The sequence below is a fragment of the Pseudonaja textilis genome, chromosome 5, assembly GCF_049901715.1.
Source record: "Pseudonaja textilis isolate UNSWEBS1 chromosome 5, rPseTex1.2, whole genome shotgun sequence".
NCBI lineage: Eukaryota > Metazoa > Chordata > Lepidosauria > Squamata > Elapidae > Pseudonaja > Pseudonaja textilis.
In genome coordinates, this window is record NC_141994.1 from 25,473,146 (window position 1) to 25,500,155 (window position 27,010).

Here is a 27,010-nt window from a genome sequence, read left to right on the forward strand (position 1 = left end):
TCAGGATGGTTTAGATCTTATTGGGCCATCCAGGAGCAAATATATTGGCAGCGATCTCAGACCTCCAGGATCGCATACCGTACCATCGCGACCAGCTCCACCCTCCCAGAGAATTCTAAGAATAGAATAGAGTAGAATAGAATAGAATAGAATAGAATAGAATAGAAAAGAAAATGAACAGAATAGAATAGAATTCTTTATTGGCCAAGTGTGATTGGACACACAAGCAATTTGTTTTGGTGCAAATGCTCTCAGTGTACATAAAAGAAAAGAGACATTCGTCAAGAGTCAAGAATCATTGGGTACAACACTTAATAATGGTCATAGGGTACAATAAGCAATCAAATCATACTAGGAAACAGTCAATATAAATTGCAAGGATACAAGCGACAAAGTTACAGTCATACAGTCACAAGTGGGAGGGGATGGGCAATAAGTGATGAGAAGATTAATAGTAATAATAATGCAGACTTGGTAAATAGTTGGACATTGAATTCTGGTTTGGAAAGGCAACAAGACAAAGTGTTTTCCTGAGCAGCCTCTCTTGCATGTTGAGATAAGCAGGATATTTAAACCATTTTACACTATCCAACATTCTCAGGACTTTAAACTGAGTTAGTTTAATGCTCTTCCTTCACTCATTTCAGAAGGCAGATACAAGAAAAGAATGGTTGCAGGCACTGGGTATGCCTAGTCCAAGAAAGAGAAGGACTATGGGTGACATTGTAGCATCTTTCAATATTTGAGGGGCTGCCACAAAGAAAAGAGAGTTCAAGCTATTCTCCAAAACCCCTGAAGGCAGAGCAAGAATTAATCCAGGAGAGAAGCAACCTAGAACTAAGGAGAAACTTCCTAATAGTAAGGACAATTAACCAGTGGAATGGCTTGCCTTCAGAAATTGTGAGGGCTTCATCACTAGAGGTTTCTAGAAAGATACTGGACATCAATTTGTCTAGAATGGTATAGGGTCTCCTGCTTGTGCAGGGGGTTAGACTAGAAGACCTCCGAGATCCTTTCCAATTCTGTTACTGCTACTAACTTCATATATAACTTCTTATCTCAACACTGTTCAACTATTACAAAGTCTGCACTACTATTACTGTTACTGTTAATCTTCTCATCACTCCTTATCACTCATCCGCTCCCACTTGTGACTGTATGACTGTAACTTTGTCACTTGTATCCGAATGATTTATATTGACTGTTTCCTAGTATGATTTGGTTGCTTATTATACCCTATGACTATTATTAAGTGTTGTACCTGATGATTCTTGATGAATGTATCTTTTTTAAATGTACACTGAGAGCATTTGCACCAAAGACAAATTCCTTATGTGTCCAACCACACTTGGCCGATAAAGAATTTTATTCTAACTTACAAGCATTTATTTAATTACCATTCAAAGTTATGATGACACTGAATAAAATGTGACTTCAGATTAGTCCTCACACCACCCACACACCTTCTGGATCAAAACGCAGACTTATTTTAGAAAGAGATGGACAATTCAGCCTGAAATGATTGCTTACTGATCTTCACTTCTGAATCTCCTATAAAGAAAAAGAAAAGTTAACTCTGATATTAAATGGGAACTGCTTTGTCAATCTCAGTCTGGTCAGACTTCAATGATATCAACTTTTCATCTTTGCTATTCTAAGTTTTAATTGCTTTCCTCCCCGCCCCACCACATGTTTTCTCAATGAACTTCCACTGAGCAGTTTATGCTGAACTTGGTACTTTAACCTCTTTTGAAACATGCTTAGATCTCTGTGATATATATTTTGAAGGAACATCAGAAAAAAACGTTTAAAAGGTCAAAGGAACAGAAAGAGCAGCTGCAAGGACCCGTGACTCCGTGAAGGAACATGGGGTGTAATCGAAATTGTGGTTTGCTGACGGGAACGATCATTGGGGCAGTGTTGGCCATCCTCGGGGGAATTTTAATCCCAGTTGGAAATAACCTCATTGAGGAATTAGTAAAAAAGGTAAGAGCAGCCTCCAATTCCCACATTTTTGCATGTTTTTATCACTTTTTTCTAAACCTTTGCTTATGATGTAAACCATTACTGCCACCAGCAATACTAAAGACTAAAACAAGAACAGTTGCAGGAACTGGACTTGGCTAGCTTAGTGAAGAGAAGGACCAGGGAAGACAGGAGAGCAGACTTCCAGTATTTGAGGGGCTGCCACAGAGAGGAGGAAGGGGGTCAAGCTATTTTCCAAAGCACCTGAAGGCCAGACAAGGAACAATGGATGGAAACTGATCAGAGAGAGATTCAACCTGGAAATAAGGAGAAATTTTCTGATAGAACAATCAACCAATTGAACAGCTTGCCTTTGGAAGTTGTAGGAGCATCATAACTTAAGTCTTTGAAAAATAGATTGGACTGCCATTTGTCAGAAATGATGTAAGGTCTCCTGTTTGGGCAGCGGATTGGACTAGATGACCGACAACTCTGTTAATCTAAACTTTGATGGTTTCTCCTCATATCTGCTACTCAGCTTCTGTGACATTAACGGTGGGACAGACATCTGCTGATTTTCTGGCTGTTTCATTCTTCAAATAGAGGGATTTTGGGGGGTATGTGTGTGGATGAAAAGTAAACAAATGTGTGAGATGTTCAGATGTTCCTTTGATTGTCTATTTGCAGCCAGGAAGTGTAGAATTAGGAATTATGTCTGGTTTAATGAAAGGAAGGACTAGACACTATAGGATAGCAGTCTTCCAATTTCTCAGCGGCTGCCCCAAAGAAGAGGGAGTCAAGCTATTCTCCAAAGCACCTGAAGGCAGGAGAAGAAGCCATGGATGGAAATTAATCCAGGAGAGAAGCAACCTGGAATTAAGGAGAAACTTCCAGACAGTGAGAACAATTAATCAGTGGAATGGTTTACCTCCAAAAGTTGTGGGTGATCCATCACTGGGGGCTTTTAAGAAGAAATTGAACAACGATTTGCCCTGAACAGCATATAGGCTCCCCTGTTCAAATAAGGGGTTGGACAAGAAGACCCCCAAGGTCTCATGCAACCTTATTATTCTATGTTGTAAACAACCAATTGAAATTGATCAAGACACTCAGAATAACATAGAAAGAAATATGGCAATTTCATCCAACACTCAAGATAAATCTCCAGGACAATTCTTCTTCTTGTGCCATATATCTGTCATCGGACATAGGCGATCGTGTTGGCAATCCTATCAAAAGCCACACAAAAAAGTGCTGTTGAGTTTTGTCCAACCCAGTCCCTTAGATTTTGAAGCCATGATGTTCTTCTTCTGCCTGGACATTTATTTGCCTTCAATCTTTCCCTGGAGAATGAAGTGAAGGATGCTGTATTTTTCCGGGTGTCGCACCACATGAAAAAACAATGGCTACCAACCTGCCTTCCATGGAGAACCTGTATACTGCATGAGTCAAAAAGTGGGCTGTGAAAATATCCACAGACCCCTCACATCCAGGACATAAACTGGTTCAACTCCTACCCTCAAAATGATGCTATAGAGCCCTGCACACCAGAACAACTAGACACAAGGACAGTTTTTTCCCAAGTGCCATCCCTCTGCTAAACAAATAATTCCCTCAACACTGGCCAACTATTTACTAAGTCTGCAACTACTATTGCTATTAATCTTCTCATCACTCCTTAACCCCCCCATCCCCTCCCACTTAAGACTGTATGACTGTAACTTTGTTGCTTGTATCCTAATGATTTATTTTGACTGTTTCCTGGTATGATTTGATTGCTTATTGTATCCAATGACTATTATTAAGTGTACCTGATGATTCTTGATTCTTGACGAATGTATTTTTCTTTTATGTACACTGAGAGCACTGAGAGCACCAGGGGGAATTCCTTGTGTGTCCAACCACACTTGGCTAATAAAGAATTCTATTCTATTTCCTAGTATGATTTGATTGCTTATTGTACCCTACGACTATCATTAAGTGATGTACCTTATGATGCTTGACACTTGACGAATGTATTTTTTCTTTTATGTACACTGAGAGCATTTGCACCAAGAAAAATTCCTTGTGTGTACAATCACACTTGGCCAATAAAGAATTCTATTCTATTCTATTCTATTCTATTCTATTCTATTCTATTCTATTCTATTCTATTCTATTCTATTCTATTCTATTCTGTCTGTGTGTCTGTTCTGTTCTGTTCTACTCTATGTTCAAAATATTCTAACTTTAGCTTTTTTATGGTTTCGATGATTTCTCTTGGCTTTTCCAGGAGGCTTATCACTTCCTCATAGCTTATATGTAACAGCCTGCAAATCCACATTTCAAATGCTTCTCGTCTCTTCAGGGGACTTTCTGTCAGAGACCAACTCTCCACTCCGTAGAGCAGGATAGAAAAGATGTAGCATCTGACAAGCCTGATTTTCAATCTTAGGCTTATGTCATGATTCAGGACAATAAAGAGTTTAATTTTTAGCTGTCAAACAGCTGATTTGAGCTTGGAACATTTGTACATTTCTAAGCACAACATGATATCTATGCCTTCATAACCTTAACATTCTAAAATGTATAGTATTTTTTAAGATACAGCTGAGAGAATGCTACAAGGACTTCCCTGTTCTCTTGGCCAAAATCCAGCATGTAATAAAACAGTAACTTTAGCTGCTGATAATCTTTTAGGATATAACATTTTATGGGGAGCTCCAGCATTGATGCCAGTCTAGAGCTTCATTGAAAAATAAACTAAATTATTTCTGATTTTGTTGGTGCCCTTCTCTTGCATGATCTGAGTTAGACCACTAGGATGTTGTATTATCCTACAAGCATCTTGCTCATATGGCATCCATGCTGTTAACATGTATTTCTTTTCAATGAGGCTTCTGATTTCACAAAGATATTTTGTTAGAAATCCTGCTTTATATAAAGCACCACAGAACAAATAAAAAGCACAGTCACCATGTGCTTTACTGCCCAACTATATTACTGTAACAGAAAACAGGAAACTCTCCTCAGAACATAAAGAAACAATAGATCTTGGGTCGGCAACCTTTTGGCGGACCCCAGGGACCACCAAACTCATTATTTTAAATCCTGTGGACCAGAGACCCTGGGAAAAATCCCCCAAAAAGTCTGCAGGAAAATTCCCCACCCCATTTTCCTACCAATCGATCATTCTTTAATTGGGATCGCAGGATACTGTCTCCAGTTCTGTTCTCAGGGGGAGAGAGGGAGGGGGAGGGAGAGAAACTTTTGGCTTCATGCAAGGAAAGCAGCAGAAGCAGCAGAAATCTTTCTTTCTCTCCCCCAAACTTCGCCAGAAATGAGTCTTTGTGAGACTTATCATTCTGGCACAGCCTCTTGGAGCAGGATGCCTTGCAAGGTCCCAAAAACTCATTTCTGGCAGAGTTTGGGGGAGAGAAAGAAATACTTTTGCTGCTTTCCTTGCATGCAGTCAAAAGCAGAAGCAGAAAGAAGCAGCCCGGTGGCCAGGTGAGTCACATGGGGCAAGTTTCCCCACCCTTCTGCCCTTTACCCCCTCCCCTCACTACCTCGTGTTGTTCGCAATGCAAGCGACGCAAGCTTTATGTTCCTGCGAGTCATGTGGGCAGCGCAGCCTTGTGTTCCTACGCAGCCTGGATTAATTGCTTTGGGGAGTGCTTTGGGAGTGACATTTCTCTGCAGACCACCAAAATTTTCTTGCGGACCACCAGTAGTCCCTGGCCCACAGGTTGGCGACCACTGCCATAGACTACAATAACCAGAGATGCACATTAAACACTGACATCTACTGGCCGGATAATTCTATAGTTGTTGCAATACAAAATGCATTCTGATATGTATTCCAACATATTTGTTGTTACCGCAATTTGTTCTGGAGCACTTTGAAATAACTAAGTAGTTTTCTAGATTTCAAAGAGCTGGAGATGTCCGACTGGAGCCTAGGGCTTTTCCAAACTTTTCTTGCAACAACCACTGATAGATAATGTCATCATCATTATTTAAGCAGTCATTTTTAATCTCTTGTCCAATCTCAATCACTTTTGGGATTCCTTCTGCCCCCGGTTCCTGAGAAAATCTTGAATCATCTTGAATCCACACCTAAAGCATTGAGTTCTGAACTCGAGTCTCAGCTCTTGTGTTATCAAATTGCATTGCTTGCCAGTTCAGCTTTCAGTGATGGTGAGGAACCCTTTTTCAGCTCCTTGATTTGAAGCACATGTAAGATATGCTCTGGATGGCAAATATCAACATGTCTAGTGGCATGACTTCATCATTTTCTAGGAAATTTTTCACTTTCACTTGCTTGCCAATATCTTGGCTTCTCAGAAGACATCTACTCCATTTGAAGGAACAATTCATTTGAGTTTCAGAAGCCAGGCAAGGATAGGACTTGTAAATATCAACACATTCTTCTCCTTACTTTTGCAGCTAAGCTTCAAAAAGAGAATAGTGGGGTTCCCCCCCGCCACTTTCTTTTCTTTCTCTCATCCTGTTCTCTGTCTCTCTTGTTTAGTGCAGCAATAACAGAATGCAATACTAATACACAAGTCCTCCTCCTCCTCTTCTTTTCCTCCTCCTCCTCCTCCTCTTCTTCTTCTCCTCCTCCTCCTCCTTTTCCTCCTCCTCCTCCTCTCTGTATAGTCTACTACCTGTATCATCTGTGTTGCATGTGAGGGTTTTATAGTTTCAACGTTGCCCTGAATGCAACTGAGCTGGGAACTAACTAACTTTCTTTCTTTCTTTCTTTCTTTCTTTCTTTCTTTCTTTCTTTCTTTCTTTCTTTCTTTCTTTCTTTCTTTCTTTCTTTCTCTCTTTCTTTCTGCTAAACAAGAGAGACAGAAAACAGGAAGAGAGAAAGAGAGAGAAAGAAAAGAAAGCCAGTTCTTTTCTATAACAGCATCATTGTACCAAGGGAATGGGGGTAAAGGGTCACTCATGTTTTCCTGGCATTTTCTTGCATAATTCTTCAGAAAGAAAAATCTGAAATTGCCAAAGAAGAAGGAGTAAGCATGCAGACAGCAGAGTTCAGTAAATCTTGACAGCCAAGCATGATTTTCTGCGATAACAATTTATCTTTATTTTCTTTATCTTCCGAATTATATCAGTTACCTTCCAACTGTGTCTTATGAGTAACGATCACCTTTCTAGATTGGAAGTTCTCACCAGTTATTTCCATGCCTGTGGAAATAACAATGTGCATGCCCTTGTATTCAAATCTGTGAATCTGTGTTCTGAGTCCCAAAGGTGCTTTTTCAGGAGGCAACTGGATTTTCTTGTTTTTTTCTTTTGAAGACATTTCGCTTCTCATCCAAAAAGCTTTTTTGGTTTTGACTGAATGCTGGGGAAGTGGAAGGATTTCTATTCCTTGCAGACAGCTGGTCATTTGCATCCTTTTAGAGGGTTGTTGAGGCCACTTGGAGGTATATCTATGTCCTCAGGGTCACCTGAGTGGTGCAAATGATTCCAGTAGTCTGCAATTTTTTCCTCTGGAAATCCACTCCTGCTCCCACACCCTTTAAAGAGTGTTCATCCCAAATTGTATAGCTAAAAAGCTGTAGAGATTCTCAGTCCTCCATGTCATGCTTGTCCCAAAGGTACATTTTTCAGGAGGCAACTGCACTTTCTCATTTTTTCTTTTGAAGAAGTTTCGTTTCTCACCCAAGAAGCTTCTTCAGCTCTGATAGTTCTGTTCTGAGGTTCATATATCTGAGGAACATGCTCACCCAGCATTGGCTATCTGCAGATGAAACTTCTTGAAATTTACAAAGTTCATGGTGATATTTCATTAATTTTTATCAGCACTTAAATGTTGCCTGACATGAGAGCCTTGACGACATTAAATCTACAAATCAATTTTCTGGCCAAGTTACAGACACTGTTTTGATCAATAACATCTACATTTCTCAGCAAAAACAATAAAGGCACTTTTTGGTCAGTAGAAACATCTGGAGTGTGTACAGATAGAATAGAAAAACAGATTTGGAAGGAACCTTGGAGGTCTTCTAGTCCAACCCTCTGCTTAGGCAGGAAACCCTATACCCATGATGGGGAACCTATGCCATGTGTGGCAGAAGTGGCATGCAGAGCCATTTTCCCTGGCATGCGAGAGCTCAGTGGAAGAGCCCCACTGCCGCCACCCAATAGCTGATCGTTGGGTATTTGGTGTGTATATGCAGGGGAGGCAGGGGGTGCGTGGGAGACACATGCTGTTGTGGTTAGCAGGTGCAGATGGTTGAGGAGAGTGATGTCTTTGATGAGGGGCCAGGACCATCACTGCTACCTTCAGAGATTGTGGGGCTGGCAGCAGCAATGAGAAGGTTCCCGAGGAGCCTGTGCCAAGTGCATGTGCACATAGAATTGCTCGGAGGAAAGAACAATTACAGCAGCACAGGCAACTCAGAAGTAAGGCTGCAAGGTAATGGCCCCTCCCTCAAGAGGATAAAAGCCAGGTTTGGAAAAGCGTTCTTTGCAGACAGCAAAGAAGCTCTGAAGCTCAACTGGTGGACATCTTAGTTCGTGTTTGGAGAATCTTGTAAATTAGTTCTTATCTCTGGATGCTGGCCATGGGTTAACGAGGGCCAGGTAACACAAATAGGAGTGGTAACCATCTGGATTTTTGGACCACCATGGAGCAAAAGATAACCTAGCCTTCCTGTCTCAGGAACCTCTCTGGAGTTTTTTTCCCACTCCTTTGCTGGTACTTTGCTTGTGTGGAGTGACCATTCAAAGTTACAATGGCACTGAAAAAAGTGACTTATGACCCCTTTTCACACTTACGACTGTTGCAGCATCTCCACAGTCATGAGAGGCCAGACGAGGAGATGTGCCTCGATGTGATTGATGTTGAGTTGGCCACACACCAAGCCAATAACATGACCACCAAGCCACGCCCACCCAGTCACATGACCACCAAGCCATGCCCACTGCCTAAGCCATGCCCTCAGAACTGGTTGTTAAAAATTTGAATCCCACCCCTGCGCATGGCGGGATGATTGCACTCACAGGTGCATGGTGCATGGCAAGGGGAATCATGCATGCAGGTGCAGTGAGTGGGTGGAGGCCCAGCACACATTGCCTTCTGGGTGCTGGCACATGAGGGCGCACACACAAGCATGCACGCAATTATCAGCACAGGAGCCAAAAAAGGTTTGCCGCCTCTGCCCTATACCGTTTCTGACAAATGGATATCCAATCTTCTCTTCAAAACTTCCAGATATTGTATTTCTAATCACCATGATGACTTAACTGCACCTTTGAAGAACCCCTTTAATCTCCGAAGCTCTGTTGCGCTGTGCTATTGTTTCTCACCCTTTACTTCTGCACACCCGTGAAAAATGTTGGATCTTCTCGTTACTCCAACTGGAGTTAGCATTCTTGGAACTGGGGTTTATAAATCAAATATCTACATCCATGAGAAAATGCTATGCCAGTATTCCTCAATTTACAACAGCTCAGGTAATATCTGTTCAAAGTTACAGCAGCACTGGAAAAAAACTGATTTACGGCCTGTTTTTCACACTTTACAACCGTTATGACATCCTCAAGGTCAGAGTGATTCACTTTTGTGGTAAGTTAGATCATAAAATGAGGCAAAATCCACTGAGCAAATGTCTCACTTAACAACAGAAATTTTGGGCTCAATTGTGATCATAAGTTGAGGACTAGCTGCGCCAGTATTTCATAAATTGTGCTTTTTGATTTATAGCTTGGTGTAGAGTTGGATTCTAACCAATTATTCCATATGTCTGGTTCTTGTTTGTTATGAAAAAAAAAACATGGAAAGATTCTTAGCTTGCTGATTTCTGAATAATTATTAAAGTCACCTTCACTTTTGGGTAATGAGACCTTTTAAAACTTCTTGCTGACTATTTGGCCAATCAGCCCAAGACAAACCAAGCAGCTCATAAATCATCAACTAACATGATTTTCTTTGGATTATTATAGCCTTGCAGATAATCACATCTGATTATCTACCTTATAAAGACTGAACTCTCATAAACCTCTCATAAAACAACATATGGAAGGGCATTATCTCTGATTAAAGAATATTTACCTTTGCAAAAAGTGATTAGAGAGAGATAATAATATCTCAGGCTATGATGTTGTAAGTAAAAGACAGAACAATGGCATTTGTCATTGATCAATTATTAATTCTGTGCCATCAAGTCATGGTTGAGTTTTAGCAAGTGCAGAGATAGCTTTTCTCGATAACCATCAGCAGGTTTTTATTTTTATGCTAAAGTTGCAAAGTCTGTGGGCCAGGTGAACTGCATCAAACTATTAGAAAAAAGTTAGCAGTTATGACTGATTTGGAAGATTAATGATTCATAGCAACAGGGTTAGAATGCAGTATTGTGAAATGGTATATAAGTCTAAGTGAGACATCTTTCTGTATCTTGCTCTTATTCCTTGAAGGAAGTTGTCATTGAACATGGTACAACTGCCTTTAAGAATTGGATTGTTCCAGAGAGTCCCATCTACAGACAGATTTGGTTCTTTGATGTACAGAATCCAGAGGAGGTGATGAAGAATGGGTCTGCTCCAATCCTTAAGGAGAAAGGTCCTTACACTTACAGGTACGTACAGGCATGAGGATGTTTGGAAGACATAGGATTAGAGAGCAGAGATGGAACAGGAGATTGAGTTCAACCTCCTCTTCTTTGCATGCAAGGAACCAAGGTAGAACATCCATAATTCTTTGAACGCATTTATGGAAAAAGTTAACCTCTTCTTTCAGGAATTGCTTGAACTACTGATGAAGATTTTCTAAAAGCTCAGGCAAAATCTGCCTTTCAGATTAACAGAGTTGGAAAGGACCTTGTAGGTCATCAAATCCAACCCCCTACCCCAATGGGGAAAACAGGTTCATTTAACTACTGTGTAACTCACTGAACAACAGCAGTTGTAAAATGGGGCAAAGCTGACTTAATACATTTCTCACTACAGGAAGAGAAAGGAAGTAAATAGATAGGGAAGGGAAGGAAGGAAGAAAGTAGAGGGGAAAGGGAAGGGAAAAAGTAAATAGATGGGAAGGGGAAGGAAAGGAAAGGAAAGGAAAGGAAAGGAAAGGAAAGGAAAGGAAAGGAAAGGAAAGGAAAGGAAGTAAATAGATGGGGAAATATCCACTTGGCTCCCAGCAAAGAGAGCACTTCTTATTTCTGATTTGGTCAGCATCTCACAACTGAAGGGGAACTTCTTTTTCCTCAAGGACGCGATATACGCACAAAGTAAACGTTATGAAACATGATGATGCCACCCTGTCTTACTTCCTGGAAAATATCTTTCTTTTTCAACCTAATATGTCCAGCGGGTTGGAAAGTGACAACATCACCACTGTCAACCTGGCTGTTGTGGTAAGCGAGCTCTCTCCTAAGATTCATCTCAGTATTGTAGTACTCAGTACTACAGTATTGTAGTACAAATGTGGGTGCTCTCCATATTCTGACATGATCTTCTCTCTTATTCTTTTGTGGGTTTTTTTGGTGTTGGGGATGAATGAATTGGGCGATCCAGAAATTTTACTACCTGTTGGTAATTAAGTTGGTAATAAAGGACTAGGATAGGTAGATCAGCAAAATTTGGAAATCTATATCTGTCTAATTGTTATGGTATTATTTCTTCATCTTAACTTTTCATCAAAATGGTGGAAATATTATCTAGCAGTCAAAGTGATATTAGGTTTTCATTATTTTTTAAAAAGTCAAGTTTCTTATCTTCTTCTGTCTTCTTCCTTCCTTCCTTCTTCTTCTTCTTCTTCTTCTTCTTCTTCTTCTTCTTCTTCTTCTTCTTCTTCTTCTTCTTCTTCTTCTTCTTCTTCTTCTATAAAAGCAGGTGTGTGTGTGTGTGTGTGTGTGTGTGTGTGTGTGTGTGTGTATGTTCCAGCATAACTCCTGGAATGCCTTGAGCAATTTCAACCAAACTTGGTACACAGATGACTTACCCTCTGGAAACAAATACTGTGGAGGTAAGACACCCTTAACACCCCTCAGTGTGGGTGGGTGCCTTAAAATGGCTTCTACTGTACAGCACTATGGACTTGCCATGGAAATGGCTTCACAGTACTCCACAAGGGGGCTCTTCTTGTGGAGGAATAGAAGAATTGAGGTGCATGAGAGACAGTACAACAGTGTGAGTCCCGATTTTCCTGTCTAATACAGGAATGGGATAAATAAATACCCAGGCAATGCTGGGTTATCGACAAGTTTATATATAAACATTGTCAAGACAGTGCATTGTCTGGGCATTTACAGAAGAGAGGAAAAAACCGTAAGAGATATATTGATAGTAATAATGATAATACATGTAATAATTACAACCATATTTATAATTATATTAGCTTGCTTATGATCACATTAATTGTACTACCATGTGTATAATTGTAGGCAACATTCATATTTTACTTACATATAACGATAATCTTTCTTCATCTAACTTCTGCCTCTTATCTCTAACCACTGATGAAACCTATCCCATAATAATACTCTGTACCTCCTTTATCTTTTATTTTCAATGTCAATCTATCCATGTCTGCCCAGTCCAATATTTTCCGAATTATGTTTTCATTTGGTGGGGTGTTCTCATTTTTCCAATATTGTGCAAATACAATTCTCCCTGCTGTCAATACATGTAGCATTAAGTATAGAGTCTCTTTATCATAACTTTCTGGTATTATACCTAACTTGGCTTTTGTTATTATTGGCGTTCTCTTGCCGCATTTTAACCAAAAATTATTATTTTATTCCCAGAAGCTTTTAAAACTAATTTTATCTTCCATGTCCTATGCAAGTAATCAGTCAGGAATTATGGTGAAGATACACAAAAATACTGATTGCTGAACTGTGATGCTTGTCTATTGAATTTGACATAAATCAAATTACTTAGCAAATATTAAGCACTAGCAGGGTACCTGTGCTTCGCTACAAAGCTATGTGATCAAGCAAGTTTTTGGGGAGTAAAATAAGGGGGGAAAATCTGCCTCTGCTTACCAGCATCCATCAATATTCATCTGGCTAGTGTCCTATCAGTGTGAGAGAGAGTTGAGGGCTGTTTGGAAATGGAAAGAGTATTTGCTGTGTGAGCAAGGAGACAGCAAGGAGCCTGGGTGTGGCTTAGCTCAACTGCAGTTGGAACAGATTTCTTTTCAGTTAGGGAGTGGGAGTAGAACTCCTTAGCATTAGAGTGTTAATAATATTAACACACACTGATGCTAAGGAGTTCTATTCTCGCTCCCCCACCTGAAAAAACTAATGCTTTGATGGTCATTTCAAAAAATCCTTTCTTAGTGAGCACCTAGAAGCCAAGAGGAAGATACATGCCAACTTTCAAGTTTGTAGGCTTTATGGTTCTGTGATGAGGCATGATATTTTGCTTTTATGTCTATGTCTATGTCTATGTCTAATCTATTGATTTGGGATAGATAGAGATAGATAGAAGATAGATAGATAGATAGATAGATAGATAGATAGATAGATAGATAGATAGATAGATAGATAGATAGATAGATAAAGATATATATACATATATATAGAGAGAGATAGATATATAGGTAGATTGAAACTAGAAAATGTCCTGTGATTTGATCACTTATAAGAATGAATGCAAGACTGCTTTGAAACGTTGTCATCCATTTTCATCCCAGTTTCAAAAGTTTGTTAACATATTTGCATTTCCCGTAGACTGCACCTGTTTTGTATCCGAATGCGGCTCCAGCCCTGAATATATTAATACAACTATCAAAATCAAAACTTCTTCAAACTAGAACAGTGAAAGAAATACTTTGGGGCTATGAAGATCCTTTCCTGAAATTAATTCCATTTCCAAACATTGATAAGATCGTTGGGGTATTCTATCCTGTAAGTGCAAACTCAAAGGGAAAATTAATGACTCTTAAGAAAAGCAAAATTAGAACAATAATTTCTATCTTATCATCTTGTCAAAAGTCAACAGATTTTTATTTTAGATACAGAAAAACAGAAAAAAACAGAAAATTAAGACCGTTAGACTTCATTTAGATGTTGGACAGCAGATTTTTAAACACTAAAAGGTTCATCTTGACGAACAAGGTGAAATAAATAATTTCCTGTTCTCTCTCTTTCTCTCTTTCAAGCTCAACAAAACATTTGATGGCCCTTACCAAATTTACAGCGGGAAAGATGATATAAACAAAGTGGGAATTATACAGAGTTATAAAAACAACAGGTATATACCACATTCGGGGAAATACAACCATATTTATTTACTTTTTTTCAAACTTTCTAACAGTTCAGTGTAGCAAGATGTTCTGTTTTGTGAAATTTCTCCTTAATTCAGGTTGCTTCTCTCCTTGATTGGTTTCCATCTGTTGCTTCTTGTCCTGTCCTTGTGGTATTTTGGAGAATAGGTTGAACCCCTCAAATATTGGATGTCATGTCACTTCTAGTCATGTCACTTTCATTAAACTAGACGAATCCAATTCCTGCAACCATTCTGTATATATTTTAGCCTCCAATCCACTTAAGAGAGTTGTGTGAGTTTAGTTAATCAGATTTATGTATGCTATACAAATACTATCCTGGTATTGTCTTTTTCAGGAGGCTGTTTATTCCTTTACACATTCCTTATACATCCCTCCTATCCTAACCTAAATGCTTACTTTTTTCCAACTCCTTCTTGTACAGAATATGATTATAAAAGACATTGAGAACAGATTGTGTGCCCTGCCCTTGAATTCCTGCACTTTCCTTAGATTCAGAAGACTAATGTTTAGTTAAGAAAACTGTGTAGCATCCTCTGAGCTGTATATTCTATTTCTCTTCTTTTTTTAAAGGACCGTTGACTACTGGGAAAGTTATTGTGGTATGGTGAATGGCACCGGTAAGTGTGTCAATGGAACAATATTGAACATTGATGTCTGGGTTGAACACACAGCACACATTTTGACATGTATTAAAATATTCAAGGTTGGAACTGAAGCCTACTTGGTAAGATAAGATCCCAAAGAAAAGAATAGGATGAGAAGAAAGTTAGCTAGAATAGGATGAGAAGAAAGTTAGCTACGAGTCTTCACATAAGTAATACTTAGCTGGCTAAATTATTAAGAAACTTCAAGATTTAGAAAGGGGACAAAGGCTATGTTTTGTGTAAGCCGTTGGAGTCTGATGGGATTTGTGTGTCTTCACCATTCAAATGTCTTCATTTGCTCTCATTGTGGCTTCCAGCAGATGCACTAAGTACACCTAACAAGGTTTTCTAAATGGGGACCAAGAACAATGATTACAATGCCAAAATTTAAAGACAGAGCATCTATCTGAAGAATGTTAAGCTTGTTCCCTGTTAATTTAGCTAGTTTTTAGTTAGTTTACTTTATTGTCATTGCACCTCATTCAATGAAATCAAACACCATCTTCAGTGCACATCATGACCATGAAAATAAACACAAACACACATCCTTCACACTCCACACATTGAATTGAAACCCCCCGACACCACACCAACACTGCACTATACAGTATAATTCAACAGAGCTACTGCCCTGAGATAGAAGCTGTTTTTCAGCCTATTTGTCCTTGTTTTTATCATTATCCTCTACCATCTGCCAGATGGTAATAGTTCAAAAAAAGGTTCCCAGGATGAGATGGATCTTTGAGAATGTTTTGAACTTTCTTAAGGCAGCAGGAGCTTTAAAGCTCTTCCAAAGAGGGGAGAGGGCAACCCATGATCCTCTGGGCAATGACGTTAACCCTCAGAAGTGCTTTCCTGTCTGCCACTGTGCAACTGGCAAACCATACAGAGGTGCAGTATGTTAAAATGCTGCAGTGGTAGAAGGTCACCAGCAGTTTTCCATTCTGTTGTTGTTTCCTGAGAAGCCTCAGGTAATATAATCTCTGCTGGGCCCTCTTTGACCAGGGCTGCAATGTATGCACCCAGGTCAGGTCCTCTTTTAGGGTAACACCCAGAAACTTAAACCTGGCCACTTGCTCCACACGGTCTCCATTGATAAGCAAGGGCTGGAGGTCTGATTTGTTCTTTCTATAATCCATTATACTTGGATTATACTTGGTCTTATTGGTGTTGAGGACCAAGATATTGTCTTTACACCATGAAAACAACTGGTCCACCTCATCTTAGAAGGCAGACTCACCGCCCCCCCCAAGAGATGAATCCCACCACTGTTGCAGCATCTGAAAATTTAATAATAGTATTACTAGCATGAGTGGGAATGCAATCATGCACATAAAGAGTGTGTTAGTGTGTTGTTTTGACAATTATTGTGCTTTCTACCGCCCCACATTTTTTAAAAAAGGCACTATTTTGATCTTGCTCCATCAATGTTAATTGCTAATGTTAGAAGAAACTTTATAATCCTGGCTGGGCTGCCATGGCTTAATGCTTGATAAGTAGGCTTCCAGCTTGAAGTTCTTTATAAGTCCAAATTTGCCTTCAGGTCCTAGGTGTGTAAAGTCCAGGAAAGTGTTGACCTGTATGTGGTAAAGAAGGAAAAAATATTCTTCATTTCTTTAATTCTGAATGTCCTGCCTTGGCCTCTCATAATCCAAACAACAGTTGAGTAGGATGTACAGGGAATCAAGCCAACCCAACCGCAGTTGCAAAGATGCAAAGAATTCAGATGCAGGATTCTTGTATGTGTTGTGAGGCTCACAATTCATGAGATGTTTTGATTGTAACTCACACAGATGGAGCATCATTCCACCCTTTTATCAACAAGAGTGAAGAGCTGTATTTCTTTTCCTCAGATATTTGCAGGTAAATGGTCTTGAAAAAGGAGAACATCATTCCTTTCATTCCAAAATACATGTAGTTTTTTCCCTATGGCCATAGCTGGGGCTAGAATCCCTCAGGCCCATGATGGCGAACCTATGGCAAGCGTGCCACGGATGGCACACAGAACTATTTGTGCGGGCATGCAAGCCCCAGCCAAACTGACCTGCGCTGTGCATGTGTGCACCTTCCAACTGATTTTTGGCCCATTTGAAGTCATTTTCACTCTCCCGGAGGCTCGAGGGAAGCCTCTGCAGCCTTGGGAGGCCGAAAAACAGGCCTTCCGGAAATACCAGAAGTGCTGAAATGGGCCTGTTTTCAGCCTCCTGAGGTTCCAGAGCCTCCTGGAGGGTGAAAATGGCCTCAAATGGGCCATAAATCAGTTGGGAGACATGCATGACCGGGCAGGTAAAGGGATGGGGTGCGGGAGTTGCACATGCCTGCACAGGGGGGGGGCGCACACATGCAAGCTTTCACACCACAACAAAAAGCTTCGCCATCACTGCCTCAGGCTAAGGTGGTGGTTACATGAATTGGCCCCGATTTTACAACCGTTTATATTTTGCCATGGTTGTTGAGCCAAACATTGCATTTGTTGAGTGAGTCATGTGATCAAAAAGAGAAAATCTGGCTTCCCCATTGACTTTATTTGTTGGAGCCTGCTTGTAAGGGTGCAAATAGCAATTACCAGGGGTGGGATTCTACAGATTCGCACCTATTCGCTAGAACCGGTTGTTAACATTCTAAGCAGTTCGTAGAACTGGTTGTTAGAAGAAATTACTGGCCTAATCCTGTAAGGAAGGCAGGAAGGAAACATTCTGGTGTTGCTTACAGAAACTGCCTCTTCGTTGACCCTTATTACCTTTTTGGTAGGACTGGACTTCTTGTCTCAGGAATGTCTCTGGAGTTTTTTTCCCCTCCTTTGCTGGTACTTCTGCTTGAATTGGAGTGACCATTCAAAGTTACAATGGCACTGAAAAAAGTGACTTATGACTTATGACTATGACCGTTTTTCACACTTACGACTTTTGCAGCATCCCCACAGTCATGACAGGCCAGGCAAGGAGATGGTGCCTCGATGTGAGTGATGTTGAGTTGACCACACTCAGCTGGTCACATGACTGCCAAGCCAGGACCACCAAACTAAGCCACGCCCACAGAACCAGTTGTTAAAAAATTTGAATCCCACCCCTGGCAATTACCCAATTTCCAGGATGCTGCAACCCTCATAAATACACGCCCAAAGTTTTTGATCACGTGACTATGGAGAATGCTGCAATGGTCATAAAGTGTGAAGGCCAGTCATAAGTCACTTTTTTTTAGTATTATTGTAACTTGAAACGGTTGCTAACGAATGGTTCTAAACAGTGGTGGGCTTCAACCAGTGTAACAACCAGTTCGGTGAGCACTGCGTGCACGTGGTGCATTTGAAAATAGTTTGAAAACTTACCTTCTACTGCACTGTAAGTGTTTAAGAACAACTGGGATGTGGCAATCTGCACTGCCATGCCGATCAGCTGGGCTTCAAACAAAGGAAATATAAGACAGGCAAGTGCAGGGGCAAATGGGCAGGGCCAACTGATTTTCAGAACTACTGGTTCTTCCGAACTTGTCTGTACCGGCTGAATCGTACCCCTGGTTATAAATCGAGGATCACCTGTAATAGAATTTTGAAATGTCAGCAACATTCAACTTCAGAATGTCAACCGTGCAACTACTTGTAAGTGAACCCAAATCCAAGAAAACTTATCGGGAGCTTTGACTCCCCAAAAGTAAAACTTTATTGGATACACCTTATTGGGTACTGAAGAAACAAAACCAACTCTGGTTCTCCCACACCATTGCTTGCCCAGTTAAACAATAGCTTCCCCAACTCCGCATCCCTGGGGGATCCCATTGTCCAATTATGAGACACCAGTTTGTGATGGGAACACTCCGTCTCTTTCTCCAGTACCTGCAGTGGTGACCTTGATGGTTTACTTTACAGGCTGTCATGATCTCCACATATGTTCTCGGCATTCCATTTTCCCCTTCCCTCCCCCCTCTTCACTGGCAAGTTGAGATGCATTAACTTTTGAAAGGACCAAAATGGTTCAATCTTGACACAGGATTTCTGAGTTAGTTGAGCTGGACTGCCTAGTTTAACTACAGGGAGGGGCAGCTTACCTATTAAAATTATAACTCAAAATCCAGTTTACCTTCAAACCAGAGGTGGTCTTCAGCAGGTTCTGACCAGTTCTGGAGAATTTGAGTTGTTTGGAGAACTGGCAAATCCCACCTCTGACTGGCCCCACCAACCCCACCTATTCTCTGCCTCCCATTGAGTCCCAGCTGATCAGCTGGGTCTTCTTTGGTTGCCCTGCACAGGAGAACGGAGCTGGAAAGCAGGTTAGTGGGATGGGAAGGGAATGGACATTTTGCAGTATCCTTCCCTTCCCACACCAACCAAGCCACACCCACAGAACCGGTAATAAAAACTTTTGAATCCCACCACTGCTTCAAACAGTTAACAGTCAGGGGCATTTACCACTTCATTGCTATCTCTCTTATTTTGGAAACCGATTGTGGTTCTTTGGAAATCTCTAGACTTCAAGGTCATCTAAGAAGACAGATTTAATTGCTTTGTTTTTAATATGGCTTTTTAGAACTTCTGCCTCCCAAAATAATGATGTCTATGGAGATTCTCAGTCATTCAGGTTATGGTTGTCCCAAAGCTTATTTTCAAGATTTTGCTTTGAAGACGTTTCACTTCTCATCCAAGAAGCTTCTTCAGCTATTCAAAGAAAAACCAGAAAATCCATTTGCCTCTTGAAAAAGCCCCTTTGGGACAAAACAAGGATGCCAATTTTTTTTTCTGCCTTGGTGAGGTGCCAATCACTCCTGCCTCACCCAAGGGTCATGGTGGAGAGTAATCTGATTGAAAAGCCCTCATTTTGATCAGGGAATGAGATCCAAGATATGTAGATGATCAACAAATTCTTGAAGGAATGTGATTGATGACTATAAGATTGGTGGAAGTCCCGAAGGAGCTTTTTCCAAAGGGAACTGGACTTTGTTTTTCTTTGAAGATCTTTCGCCTTTCATCCAAAAAGACTTCAGTTCTAGAGTTGTACAGAACTGAAGAAGCTTCTAGGATGAGAAGCAAAACATTTCAAGGAGAAACAAAGTCCGGTTGACTTTTTGAACAAAACACCTTTGGGACAATCATGGCCTGGATGGCTGAGAATTTTCATAGACAAGATTGGTGGTTCTTTTTTCATCATGGCGTATGATCATGATTCATATTATTTTTACAATACAGGTCAATTTTTGTAACATTTGAGAGTGAGAAGACAGCGAAAGAAATTCTAGTTTATCGCTTTTCTGTCCCTCTGTCGACTTTTGAACCACCCACTACCAATCCTGACAATATGTGCTTCTGCATTGACATGGAATTGAGTCAGAACTGCACATTAACTGGAATTCTGGATCTCAGCTCCTGCAAAGAAGGTAACAGGGGAGAAAGAGGAGGGCTTGGATAGGGTTAATTCAAATTGAAATTGTATCAGAAGCTGGAATCTTATACTTTGACTTCAGTAAGGCATTCCACAAAGTAAACCACCACAACCTACTTCTTGGTAAGCTAGAAAAAAGTGGAATAAATAGCACCAGCACTAGATGGATTCATAACCGGCTGACAAACCGTACTCAACAAGTAGTCCTTAATGGGTCTATGCCGTCTATGCCTACATGGAGGGAAGTAAGCAGTGAGGTGCCACTAGGTTCTGTCTTAGGCCCAGTACTCTTCAATATCTTCATAAATGACTTAGATTAGTAAATAGAAGGGGAACTTACCAAATTTGCAGATGATACTAAGTGTGATGACCCAAGGCATGACACAAAAATAACCAACTCACGAAAATAGAAAAAATTCCCTTTAATGCCTCCAACATGGCCCCAATGTCTAATTAACCTCGGCAGGATATCAAACTCTTAAAGAAAACAGTTTACGGAGGGAGTAAATGCAGTCCGCACCCAAAGTAAAGTTAATTTGAAATAAAAAACTCAACACATCACACTGACGGAATTACTACAGCAGTCTACCAGATAATGCAGCAGCCACAGTTGGGAGGAAGCCAAAACACAGATAAGCTCCGACAAGAATGCACACTTTGCTTCTAGCACCTTTGCCATCGGGAGTTTGTCTTTTTATCCAGTCCTCCCAGCTGAAGCCCATAAAGGGGATCAGGACCCCTTCCTCTCCCATAGACCATGCCACTCATGTTTCTCCCTTATCCATTCCTCCCTGCATGTCCTAGAAGGAAGAGGGGACGGACCTGGGTCTTCCTCTGAATGCCCATCTGGCCTGTACCCTTCCCCAGTTTCCTCCACAACCACCTGAGCCACACTCCCACTCCCTGTCAGCTGTTCCATCTCTTCCTCAGAGTCAGACTCCAACAGGGGCATGACACTAAGCTGTCAAAAATAGCTAACATCCTAGAAGATAGGCTCAAGATCCAGATGGATCTTGACAGACTGCAACACTGGGTCCTATCTTGGCTGTACTGTTCATGACTGTTGGCTGCATCAAAATCAAAACTTTGGGCTTTTTGGATTGTATGCTCAGTCAGCTGTCTTCTGAAATCTTCTGTTTATATCCACACCCAACATGGCCACATATGGACCATTAGAGCTGATACAATGGAGAAAAATGTATCCATTAGGAACTGTTTTATCTCTGATAGGCTAGGTTATCTTTTGCTCCATGGTGGTCCAAAAATCCAGATGGTTATCACTCCTATTTGTGTTACCTGGCCCTCGTTAACCCATGGCCAGCACACAACTTTTATTCCTTTCCCCTTCCCTTTCAGTTATTCTGACATAGCCATGGTTATGTAGGAAAGTCCATTGCAATCATTCCCTGCATGTGAGTAATGCAGTTTAAAGTTTTGATTTGGATGGTGTCCAATGTGCCAAGCTTACTACGTTTGTACTTGGTGAATAAGTTCAACAATGGTTTGCTGCTGTTCCAGAGATCATCTCTATGATCTTTGTTACTAGAATGGAACTTCATGATCCAACTTGTCAACTGTCTTTATTTTCCCTTTTATTTCTATAGGTAAACCAGTCTATATCACGTTGCCCCATTTCCTGCATGTGAGTGAAGAACTTTTTCACCATGTTGAGGGATTGAAGCCAGTTGAGGAAGAACACAGAATCTTTCTGGATGTAGAACCAGTAAGTGACTCCAAATTAAATTCGTATCCAGGCCTTCTCTGCCATAGAATTTGACCCTTGAAGTTAATTTTGGAGTTTGTTCACCGAAGAGGAAAGTTTTCTCCTAGTTCATTTGGTCCACAGATGGGATGAAGATTTTCTGGGTCCCATCAGCCTCTACTTCAAGAAGGGTTCAGGGTTGTTATTTTGCTAAGTGTGCTTATTTTAAACACATTAAAAATAGTGTAGCAGCAACCTTAAAAGCAAACATCAATTTCAAAATTGATTAATATCCAGTTTAAATGAATTGCAATGAAATCATTGAAACAAGTACGGTAGCTATTGTTGTGGCCCCACGCTGGCTAGCGGAGCTGGCAGCAGACTTGGACAGTGAGGAGGTTGGGGATGGACCTGGGTCAGTCCTGGATGCTGAGGAAGGCTTGGACAAGGGCTCTGCATTAGAGGCAGAGATGGGGCCAGGACAGGCTGGCAGTCATCAGCTGCCTTCAGGCTCGGACAGCTGTGAGGCAAGGGAGCAACTGAAGCCAGTTCCTAGCCTGCGCATGTGCAGAGCTGCCAAAAGAAGAGAACAATTACGAACTCAGGGTGGGAGTAAGGCCACAGATGGATGGTGAATGGCCCCTTCCATAGGGATTAAAAGAGGAGCAAAAGGGGAGGGGGCTTTTGCAGGATACAATTCGTTCATTGCAGCTGTGTGAAGATCTGTCTGTGCATCACAGAGACTCTGTGCCGAGTCCTTCCTTGTCAGTGCTGCATTTGGAAATATTTACTTGGTAGCTCTCCAAGCTAGATAAGGTCTGTGCTCCTAATGACACCCTTGAAAGACTGTTTGCCAGGTCTTTGGCTGAAAGTGAATGCAAGAAATTCACCTTCATTTAATAAAAGGAGTTTTGCTGGAACAAAGAGTCTGCTTAGTGCTTTTGGGGGAAGCCGAGGTCAAAACAGCTATGGCTTCCTGGCTATTGAATAACAGCCTTGTCCAATGTTGGTAAAACCTTTCCAAACTCAGCATCTGAGTGCATTCTTTTTCTATTTATTGTTGCTAACATTTAAATATTCCCCACCCACAATATTCATGTATTTCTTTTCTTTTAGATCACAGGATTTACCTTGCACTATGCCAAAAGGTTGCAGATAAATTTAAAGGTGAAACCTAACTCAAAGATCATGTAAGTCTTGACTGTTATTGGAAAAAAAGTGGATTGTTTATTCTGCATGTATGTTTATTGGGAGAACTGCAAAAATCTGCAAAATGGCAGGCCTGATTTCCTCACTGAAGCTCTGCCCCCTTTATATATACAGGTTGTATAGGTCAACTATGGCCTTCAAGTCTCCTGAAAGCCTCTTCTAAAAGAATTCTGATAGGACAGATGGACAACTGTTGCTTGTAGGCTTTAAAATCAATGGGGAAAAAAATAAGATATCAACCATTGTCTGAGATATTCCATCTACAGTATAAAAGGTAAAGGTAAAGGTTCCCCTCGCACATATATGCTAGCCGTTTCCAGCTCTAGGCAGCAGTGCTCATCTCCGTTACAAAGCCAAAGAGCCAGCACTGTCTGAAGACGTCTCTGTGGTCATGTGGCTGGCATGACTAAATGCTGAGGGTGCATGGAATGCTGCTGTTCCCTTCCCACCAAAGTGCTCCCTATTTTTCTACTTGCATTTTTACATGCTTTAGAAACTGCTAGGTTGGCAGAAGCTGGGACAAGGAATGGGAGCTCACTCCATTATGAGGCTCTAGGGATTCAAACCGCCGAGCTTTTGACCTTTCTGACTGACAAAATCAGCATCTTAGCCATTGACATCCCTCTATCTACATCTAAATGAATGTGGACATTTCCAATCTGGTTACAGTTGGAGGAAGAACCAAGTAAGACAGACTTTTCTCCACAAGGCAATTTTGATTGGGCTCCAAGAAAAATACCAATTGGCTGTAGCCATTTTTTTGGGAAGGGGGGGCATTCTCAGAAGACAGCAGGCCTAAACTAATCTTCTAATGCTGTTTTCTTATTTTTGTTTCCTGCAGAGCACTAAAAAACCTCAAGCAAGAATATTTATTTCCTGTTTTGTGGATGAATGAGGTTAGTAGGTTTCTTTCTCAATTGTTGCCATCCTTTCTTTTCGTTTGACCCAGTGGTGGGCTTCAAAATTTTTAGCAAAGGGTTCTCTGCCCGGTTGCTTGGTGGATGTGGCCATGGTGAGTGTGGCCTAGTCAGTCTCCTGCACCATGGCAGGGGGGTGTTTTCATCCACCCCGGGCTCCAGAGGCTTTCATCGAGCCTCCGGGAGAGTAAAAATGGCCTTCCCGGGCTCCGGAGGCTCTATGGAGGCTGGAAATGGGCCCATTTCTGGTCTTTTGGAGCCTCCCGGGGGCCTGTTTTTTGCCCTCCCCAAGCCTCCACACAGGCCCTGCACTTACCTGGCATCCAAAATGGGCCATGTGGGAACTCCTGGGAGCAGTGGGGTGAGATGGGTGGGGCCATCCAGGGGTGGGATTTACCGGTTCACCGAACTGGCCATAAAATTAGCTATTAGTTCGCCTGAATTGGGGTGAACCAGTAGCAGGCCATCCCTGGTTTGACCAATCTTTGACCCATGTAGAATCACCCCTGATGGAATCAACTTTAAAAAGAGTGGGCGGGGGATTCGCACAGAAAAGTCTGCTTCTATATGATCATCTACTCATCACGGAGGGATTAAAAGCTTGCCTCAATTCTCTGATCTGGGAGAAGATCCATAGGTCCTGTCCTTACCTGTTCTAGGTTTCCTCTGAAATGAAACCAGAAGGAACCAAGTCACTCGTTCTCTCCTTCCCCAGTTTCACTTCTTCACCTCCTGTAAACTTCTCAACACAGTTATACTGTGGAAGGAAGCAAGGAAATTCTGAATGTCTCAAAAGTGCCTTTTCAAAAGGCAGCTTTCTTTCTTCTTGAGAAAGAAGAACACATTTCGCTTCTCATCCAAGAAGCTTCATCAGTTTTGACTGGATGGAAGAGGGATATAGAAGGTTTTAGTTCTGGCAGAATGGTGGGGAGGGGTATGGAAGGGTTTACGTTCCATTACAGTCATCTGGTCATCAGCACTCTCTCTGAGAGCCCTTCAGTCCACTTGGGGGTTTATCTGTGCCCTCCAGCATCACCTGAATCAGAGTGCAAATGGTTGTGGAATCTTCTTGGAACTGCAGAAAGGATTTATTATAGGTTGGTTTAATCCAGAAATCTATCTCCTGTCTCCCCTCTGTAACACAGATTAAATTCTGGATGGTTCTTTTCTTTCTGGATGACACAAAGTCACCTTGGCCATCAAGACAGGTTGCTTGGCTGTCTTACAGATACAGACAGATACAGATTAACAGAGTTGGAAGGGACCTTATAGGTGATCTAGTCCAACCCCCTGCCCAGGCAAGAGACCCTACTGACAAATGGCAGTCCAATCTCTCCTTGAAAGCTTCCGGGGATGAAGCTCCCACAACCTCCGAAGGCAATTTCTGTTCCATTGGTTGGTTTTTCTCACTGTCAGAAAATTACTCCTTATTTCCAGGTTGAATCTCTCCTTGATCAGTTTCTATCCATTATTCCTTGTCTGGCCTTTGGGTGCTTTGGAAAATAGCTTGACCTCCTCATCCTCTCTGGGGCAGCCCCTCAAATATAGGAGCAATGCTCTCCTGTCTCCCCTGGCCCTTCTCTTCACTAGACTAGCCAGTCCCAGTTCTTGCAACTGTTCTTCATATGTTTTAGCCTCCAACCATCTCCTAATTATCTTGGTTGCTCTTCTCTGTACTTTTTCTACAGTCTCAACATCTTTTTTATAGTGTGGTGACCAAAACTGGATGCAGTACTCTAGGTGTAGTCTTACTAGGGCTTCTTGCCTTCTTGTTACATTATTAACTACAGGGATGAAGTTGCAATACTTAAAATACAATAACCATTCTGGTTAGGGTTTTCCTCTTATTGTTAACCAGGGAAAGAGCATATCTCTTGAAAACCCATGACCGTAGAAGTTTTTCTCCTCACCTTTACAGCCCTCCCTGCAAATATTTTAAAAGTGACTGAATTGCAATTTTTGGCCTGAAAAAAGAGACTCTCTCTTAAACACATGGGAACTAATGGTGTTCATAGTCCTTTCTTTTAATTAAACCATATTTAAGGTTCAGATCTCAGTTCCTTGTTTTGTTGGGTTTTTTTCTTTCTCTCTCTCTTTAATTCTCTGCTATCAGATGTTTTTCCATCATAGAATTAATTCATTACTTCCAACGGTCTTCCTTCCTGTTGCAGTTGGACACTCCATTTTATGCAAAATTATGCATGCATTGCAAGATAGCTTCGAGGCTGCCACATTCAGTACCTGGGAATTTGGGCGGGGGGATTTCATAGACAGGTAGAAGATTTATTTTATTTATTTATTTGTTTGTTTGTTTATTTATTTGATTTGTCAATCACTTACAAGATAATAGGTATAGGTATAAACATGAGTAAGAATACAGGAAATAGATATGAATAAATGGGGACAATAGGACAGGGACGGTAGGTACGATTGTGCACTTATGCTATAGATTAGACACAACATTATTTTCTCAGAGAGTTAAGGACATGTTTCCCTGCACTTGGAGGGGAGTGTTTGGAGGGATGTCTCCAGTTGGTATGAATATGTGATTGAGCCATGTGATGTACTGATGGGTGCAGGGGATGGATCTTTGATTTGTCTTTTGGGAAGAAAAAAAAGGATCTCTCAGATTCTGATTTTCCCAGATGTGTCAATATGACAACTCTAATAAAATGGAACTTTGAGAACTTGACTGTCTCAGAGTTAATTGGGTTGGAGTTGGTTAGTTGGAACGCTGACATAATTTGTTTTCCCCCTTTCTCTAGACGGCTATAATTGGGGATGAGAATGCAGAGCTTTTCCGATCAAAAGTGACCGACAAGATCAAGTTGCTGAACATCATCCAAATAGTGCTCATAACCCTTGGTTCTGTGATGTTCCTGGGATTCTTCATTGCCTTTTGCGCATGCAGAAAAAAGAGTTCCAAATAAGTAATAGATAAAGCAGAATTTGAAATTCAGATAAGT

The 27,010-nt window shown here is 41.1% G+C and overlaps 1 protein-coding gene across 1 annotated transcript; it reads left to right on the top strand.

Moving 5' to 3' along the window:
• The first annotated feature begins 1,866 nt into the window (after positions 1-1,866).
• LOC113436617 (platelet glycoprotein 4-like) lies at positions 1,867-27,010 on the top strand. Its single transcript, XM_026701108.2, has 12 exons — positions 1,867-1,986; positions 10,381-10,541; positions 11,174-11,318; positions 13,641-13,817; positions 14,072-14,163; positions 14,771-14,817; positions 16,638-16,707; positions 20,024-20,211; positions 21,821-21,939; positions 23,035-23,108; positions 23,969-24,023; positions 26,810-27,010. The coding sequence occupies exons 1-12, from the start codon at positions 1,867-1,869 to the stop codon at positions 26,972-26,974; spliced, it is 1,413 nt and encodes a 470-aa protein (XP_026556893.2). The 3' UTR covers positions 26,975-27,010.

Bases quoted from the DNA above. Each gene is read 5' to 3' on its own strand.
- LOC113436617 (XM_026701108.2), top strand. From the start codon at position 1,867: ATGGGGTGTAATCGAAATTGTGGTTTGCTGACGGGAACGATCATTGGG. The intron at 14,818-16,637 runs GTAAGTGTGTCA...TAACTCACACAG, and splicing joins TGGTATGGTGAATGGCACCG to ATGGAGCATCATTCCACCCT. The intron at 21,940-23,034 runs GTAAGTGACTCC...CTTTTCTTTTAG, and splicing joins TCTTTCTGGATGTAGAACCA to ATCACAGGATTTACCTTGCA.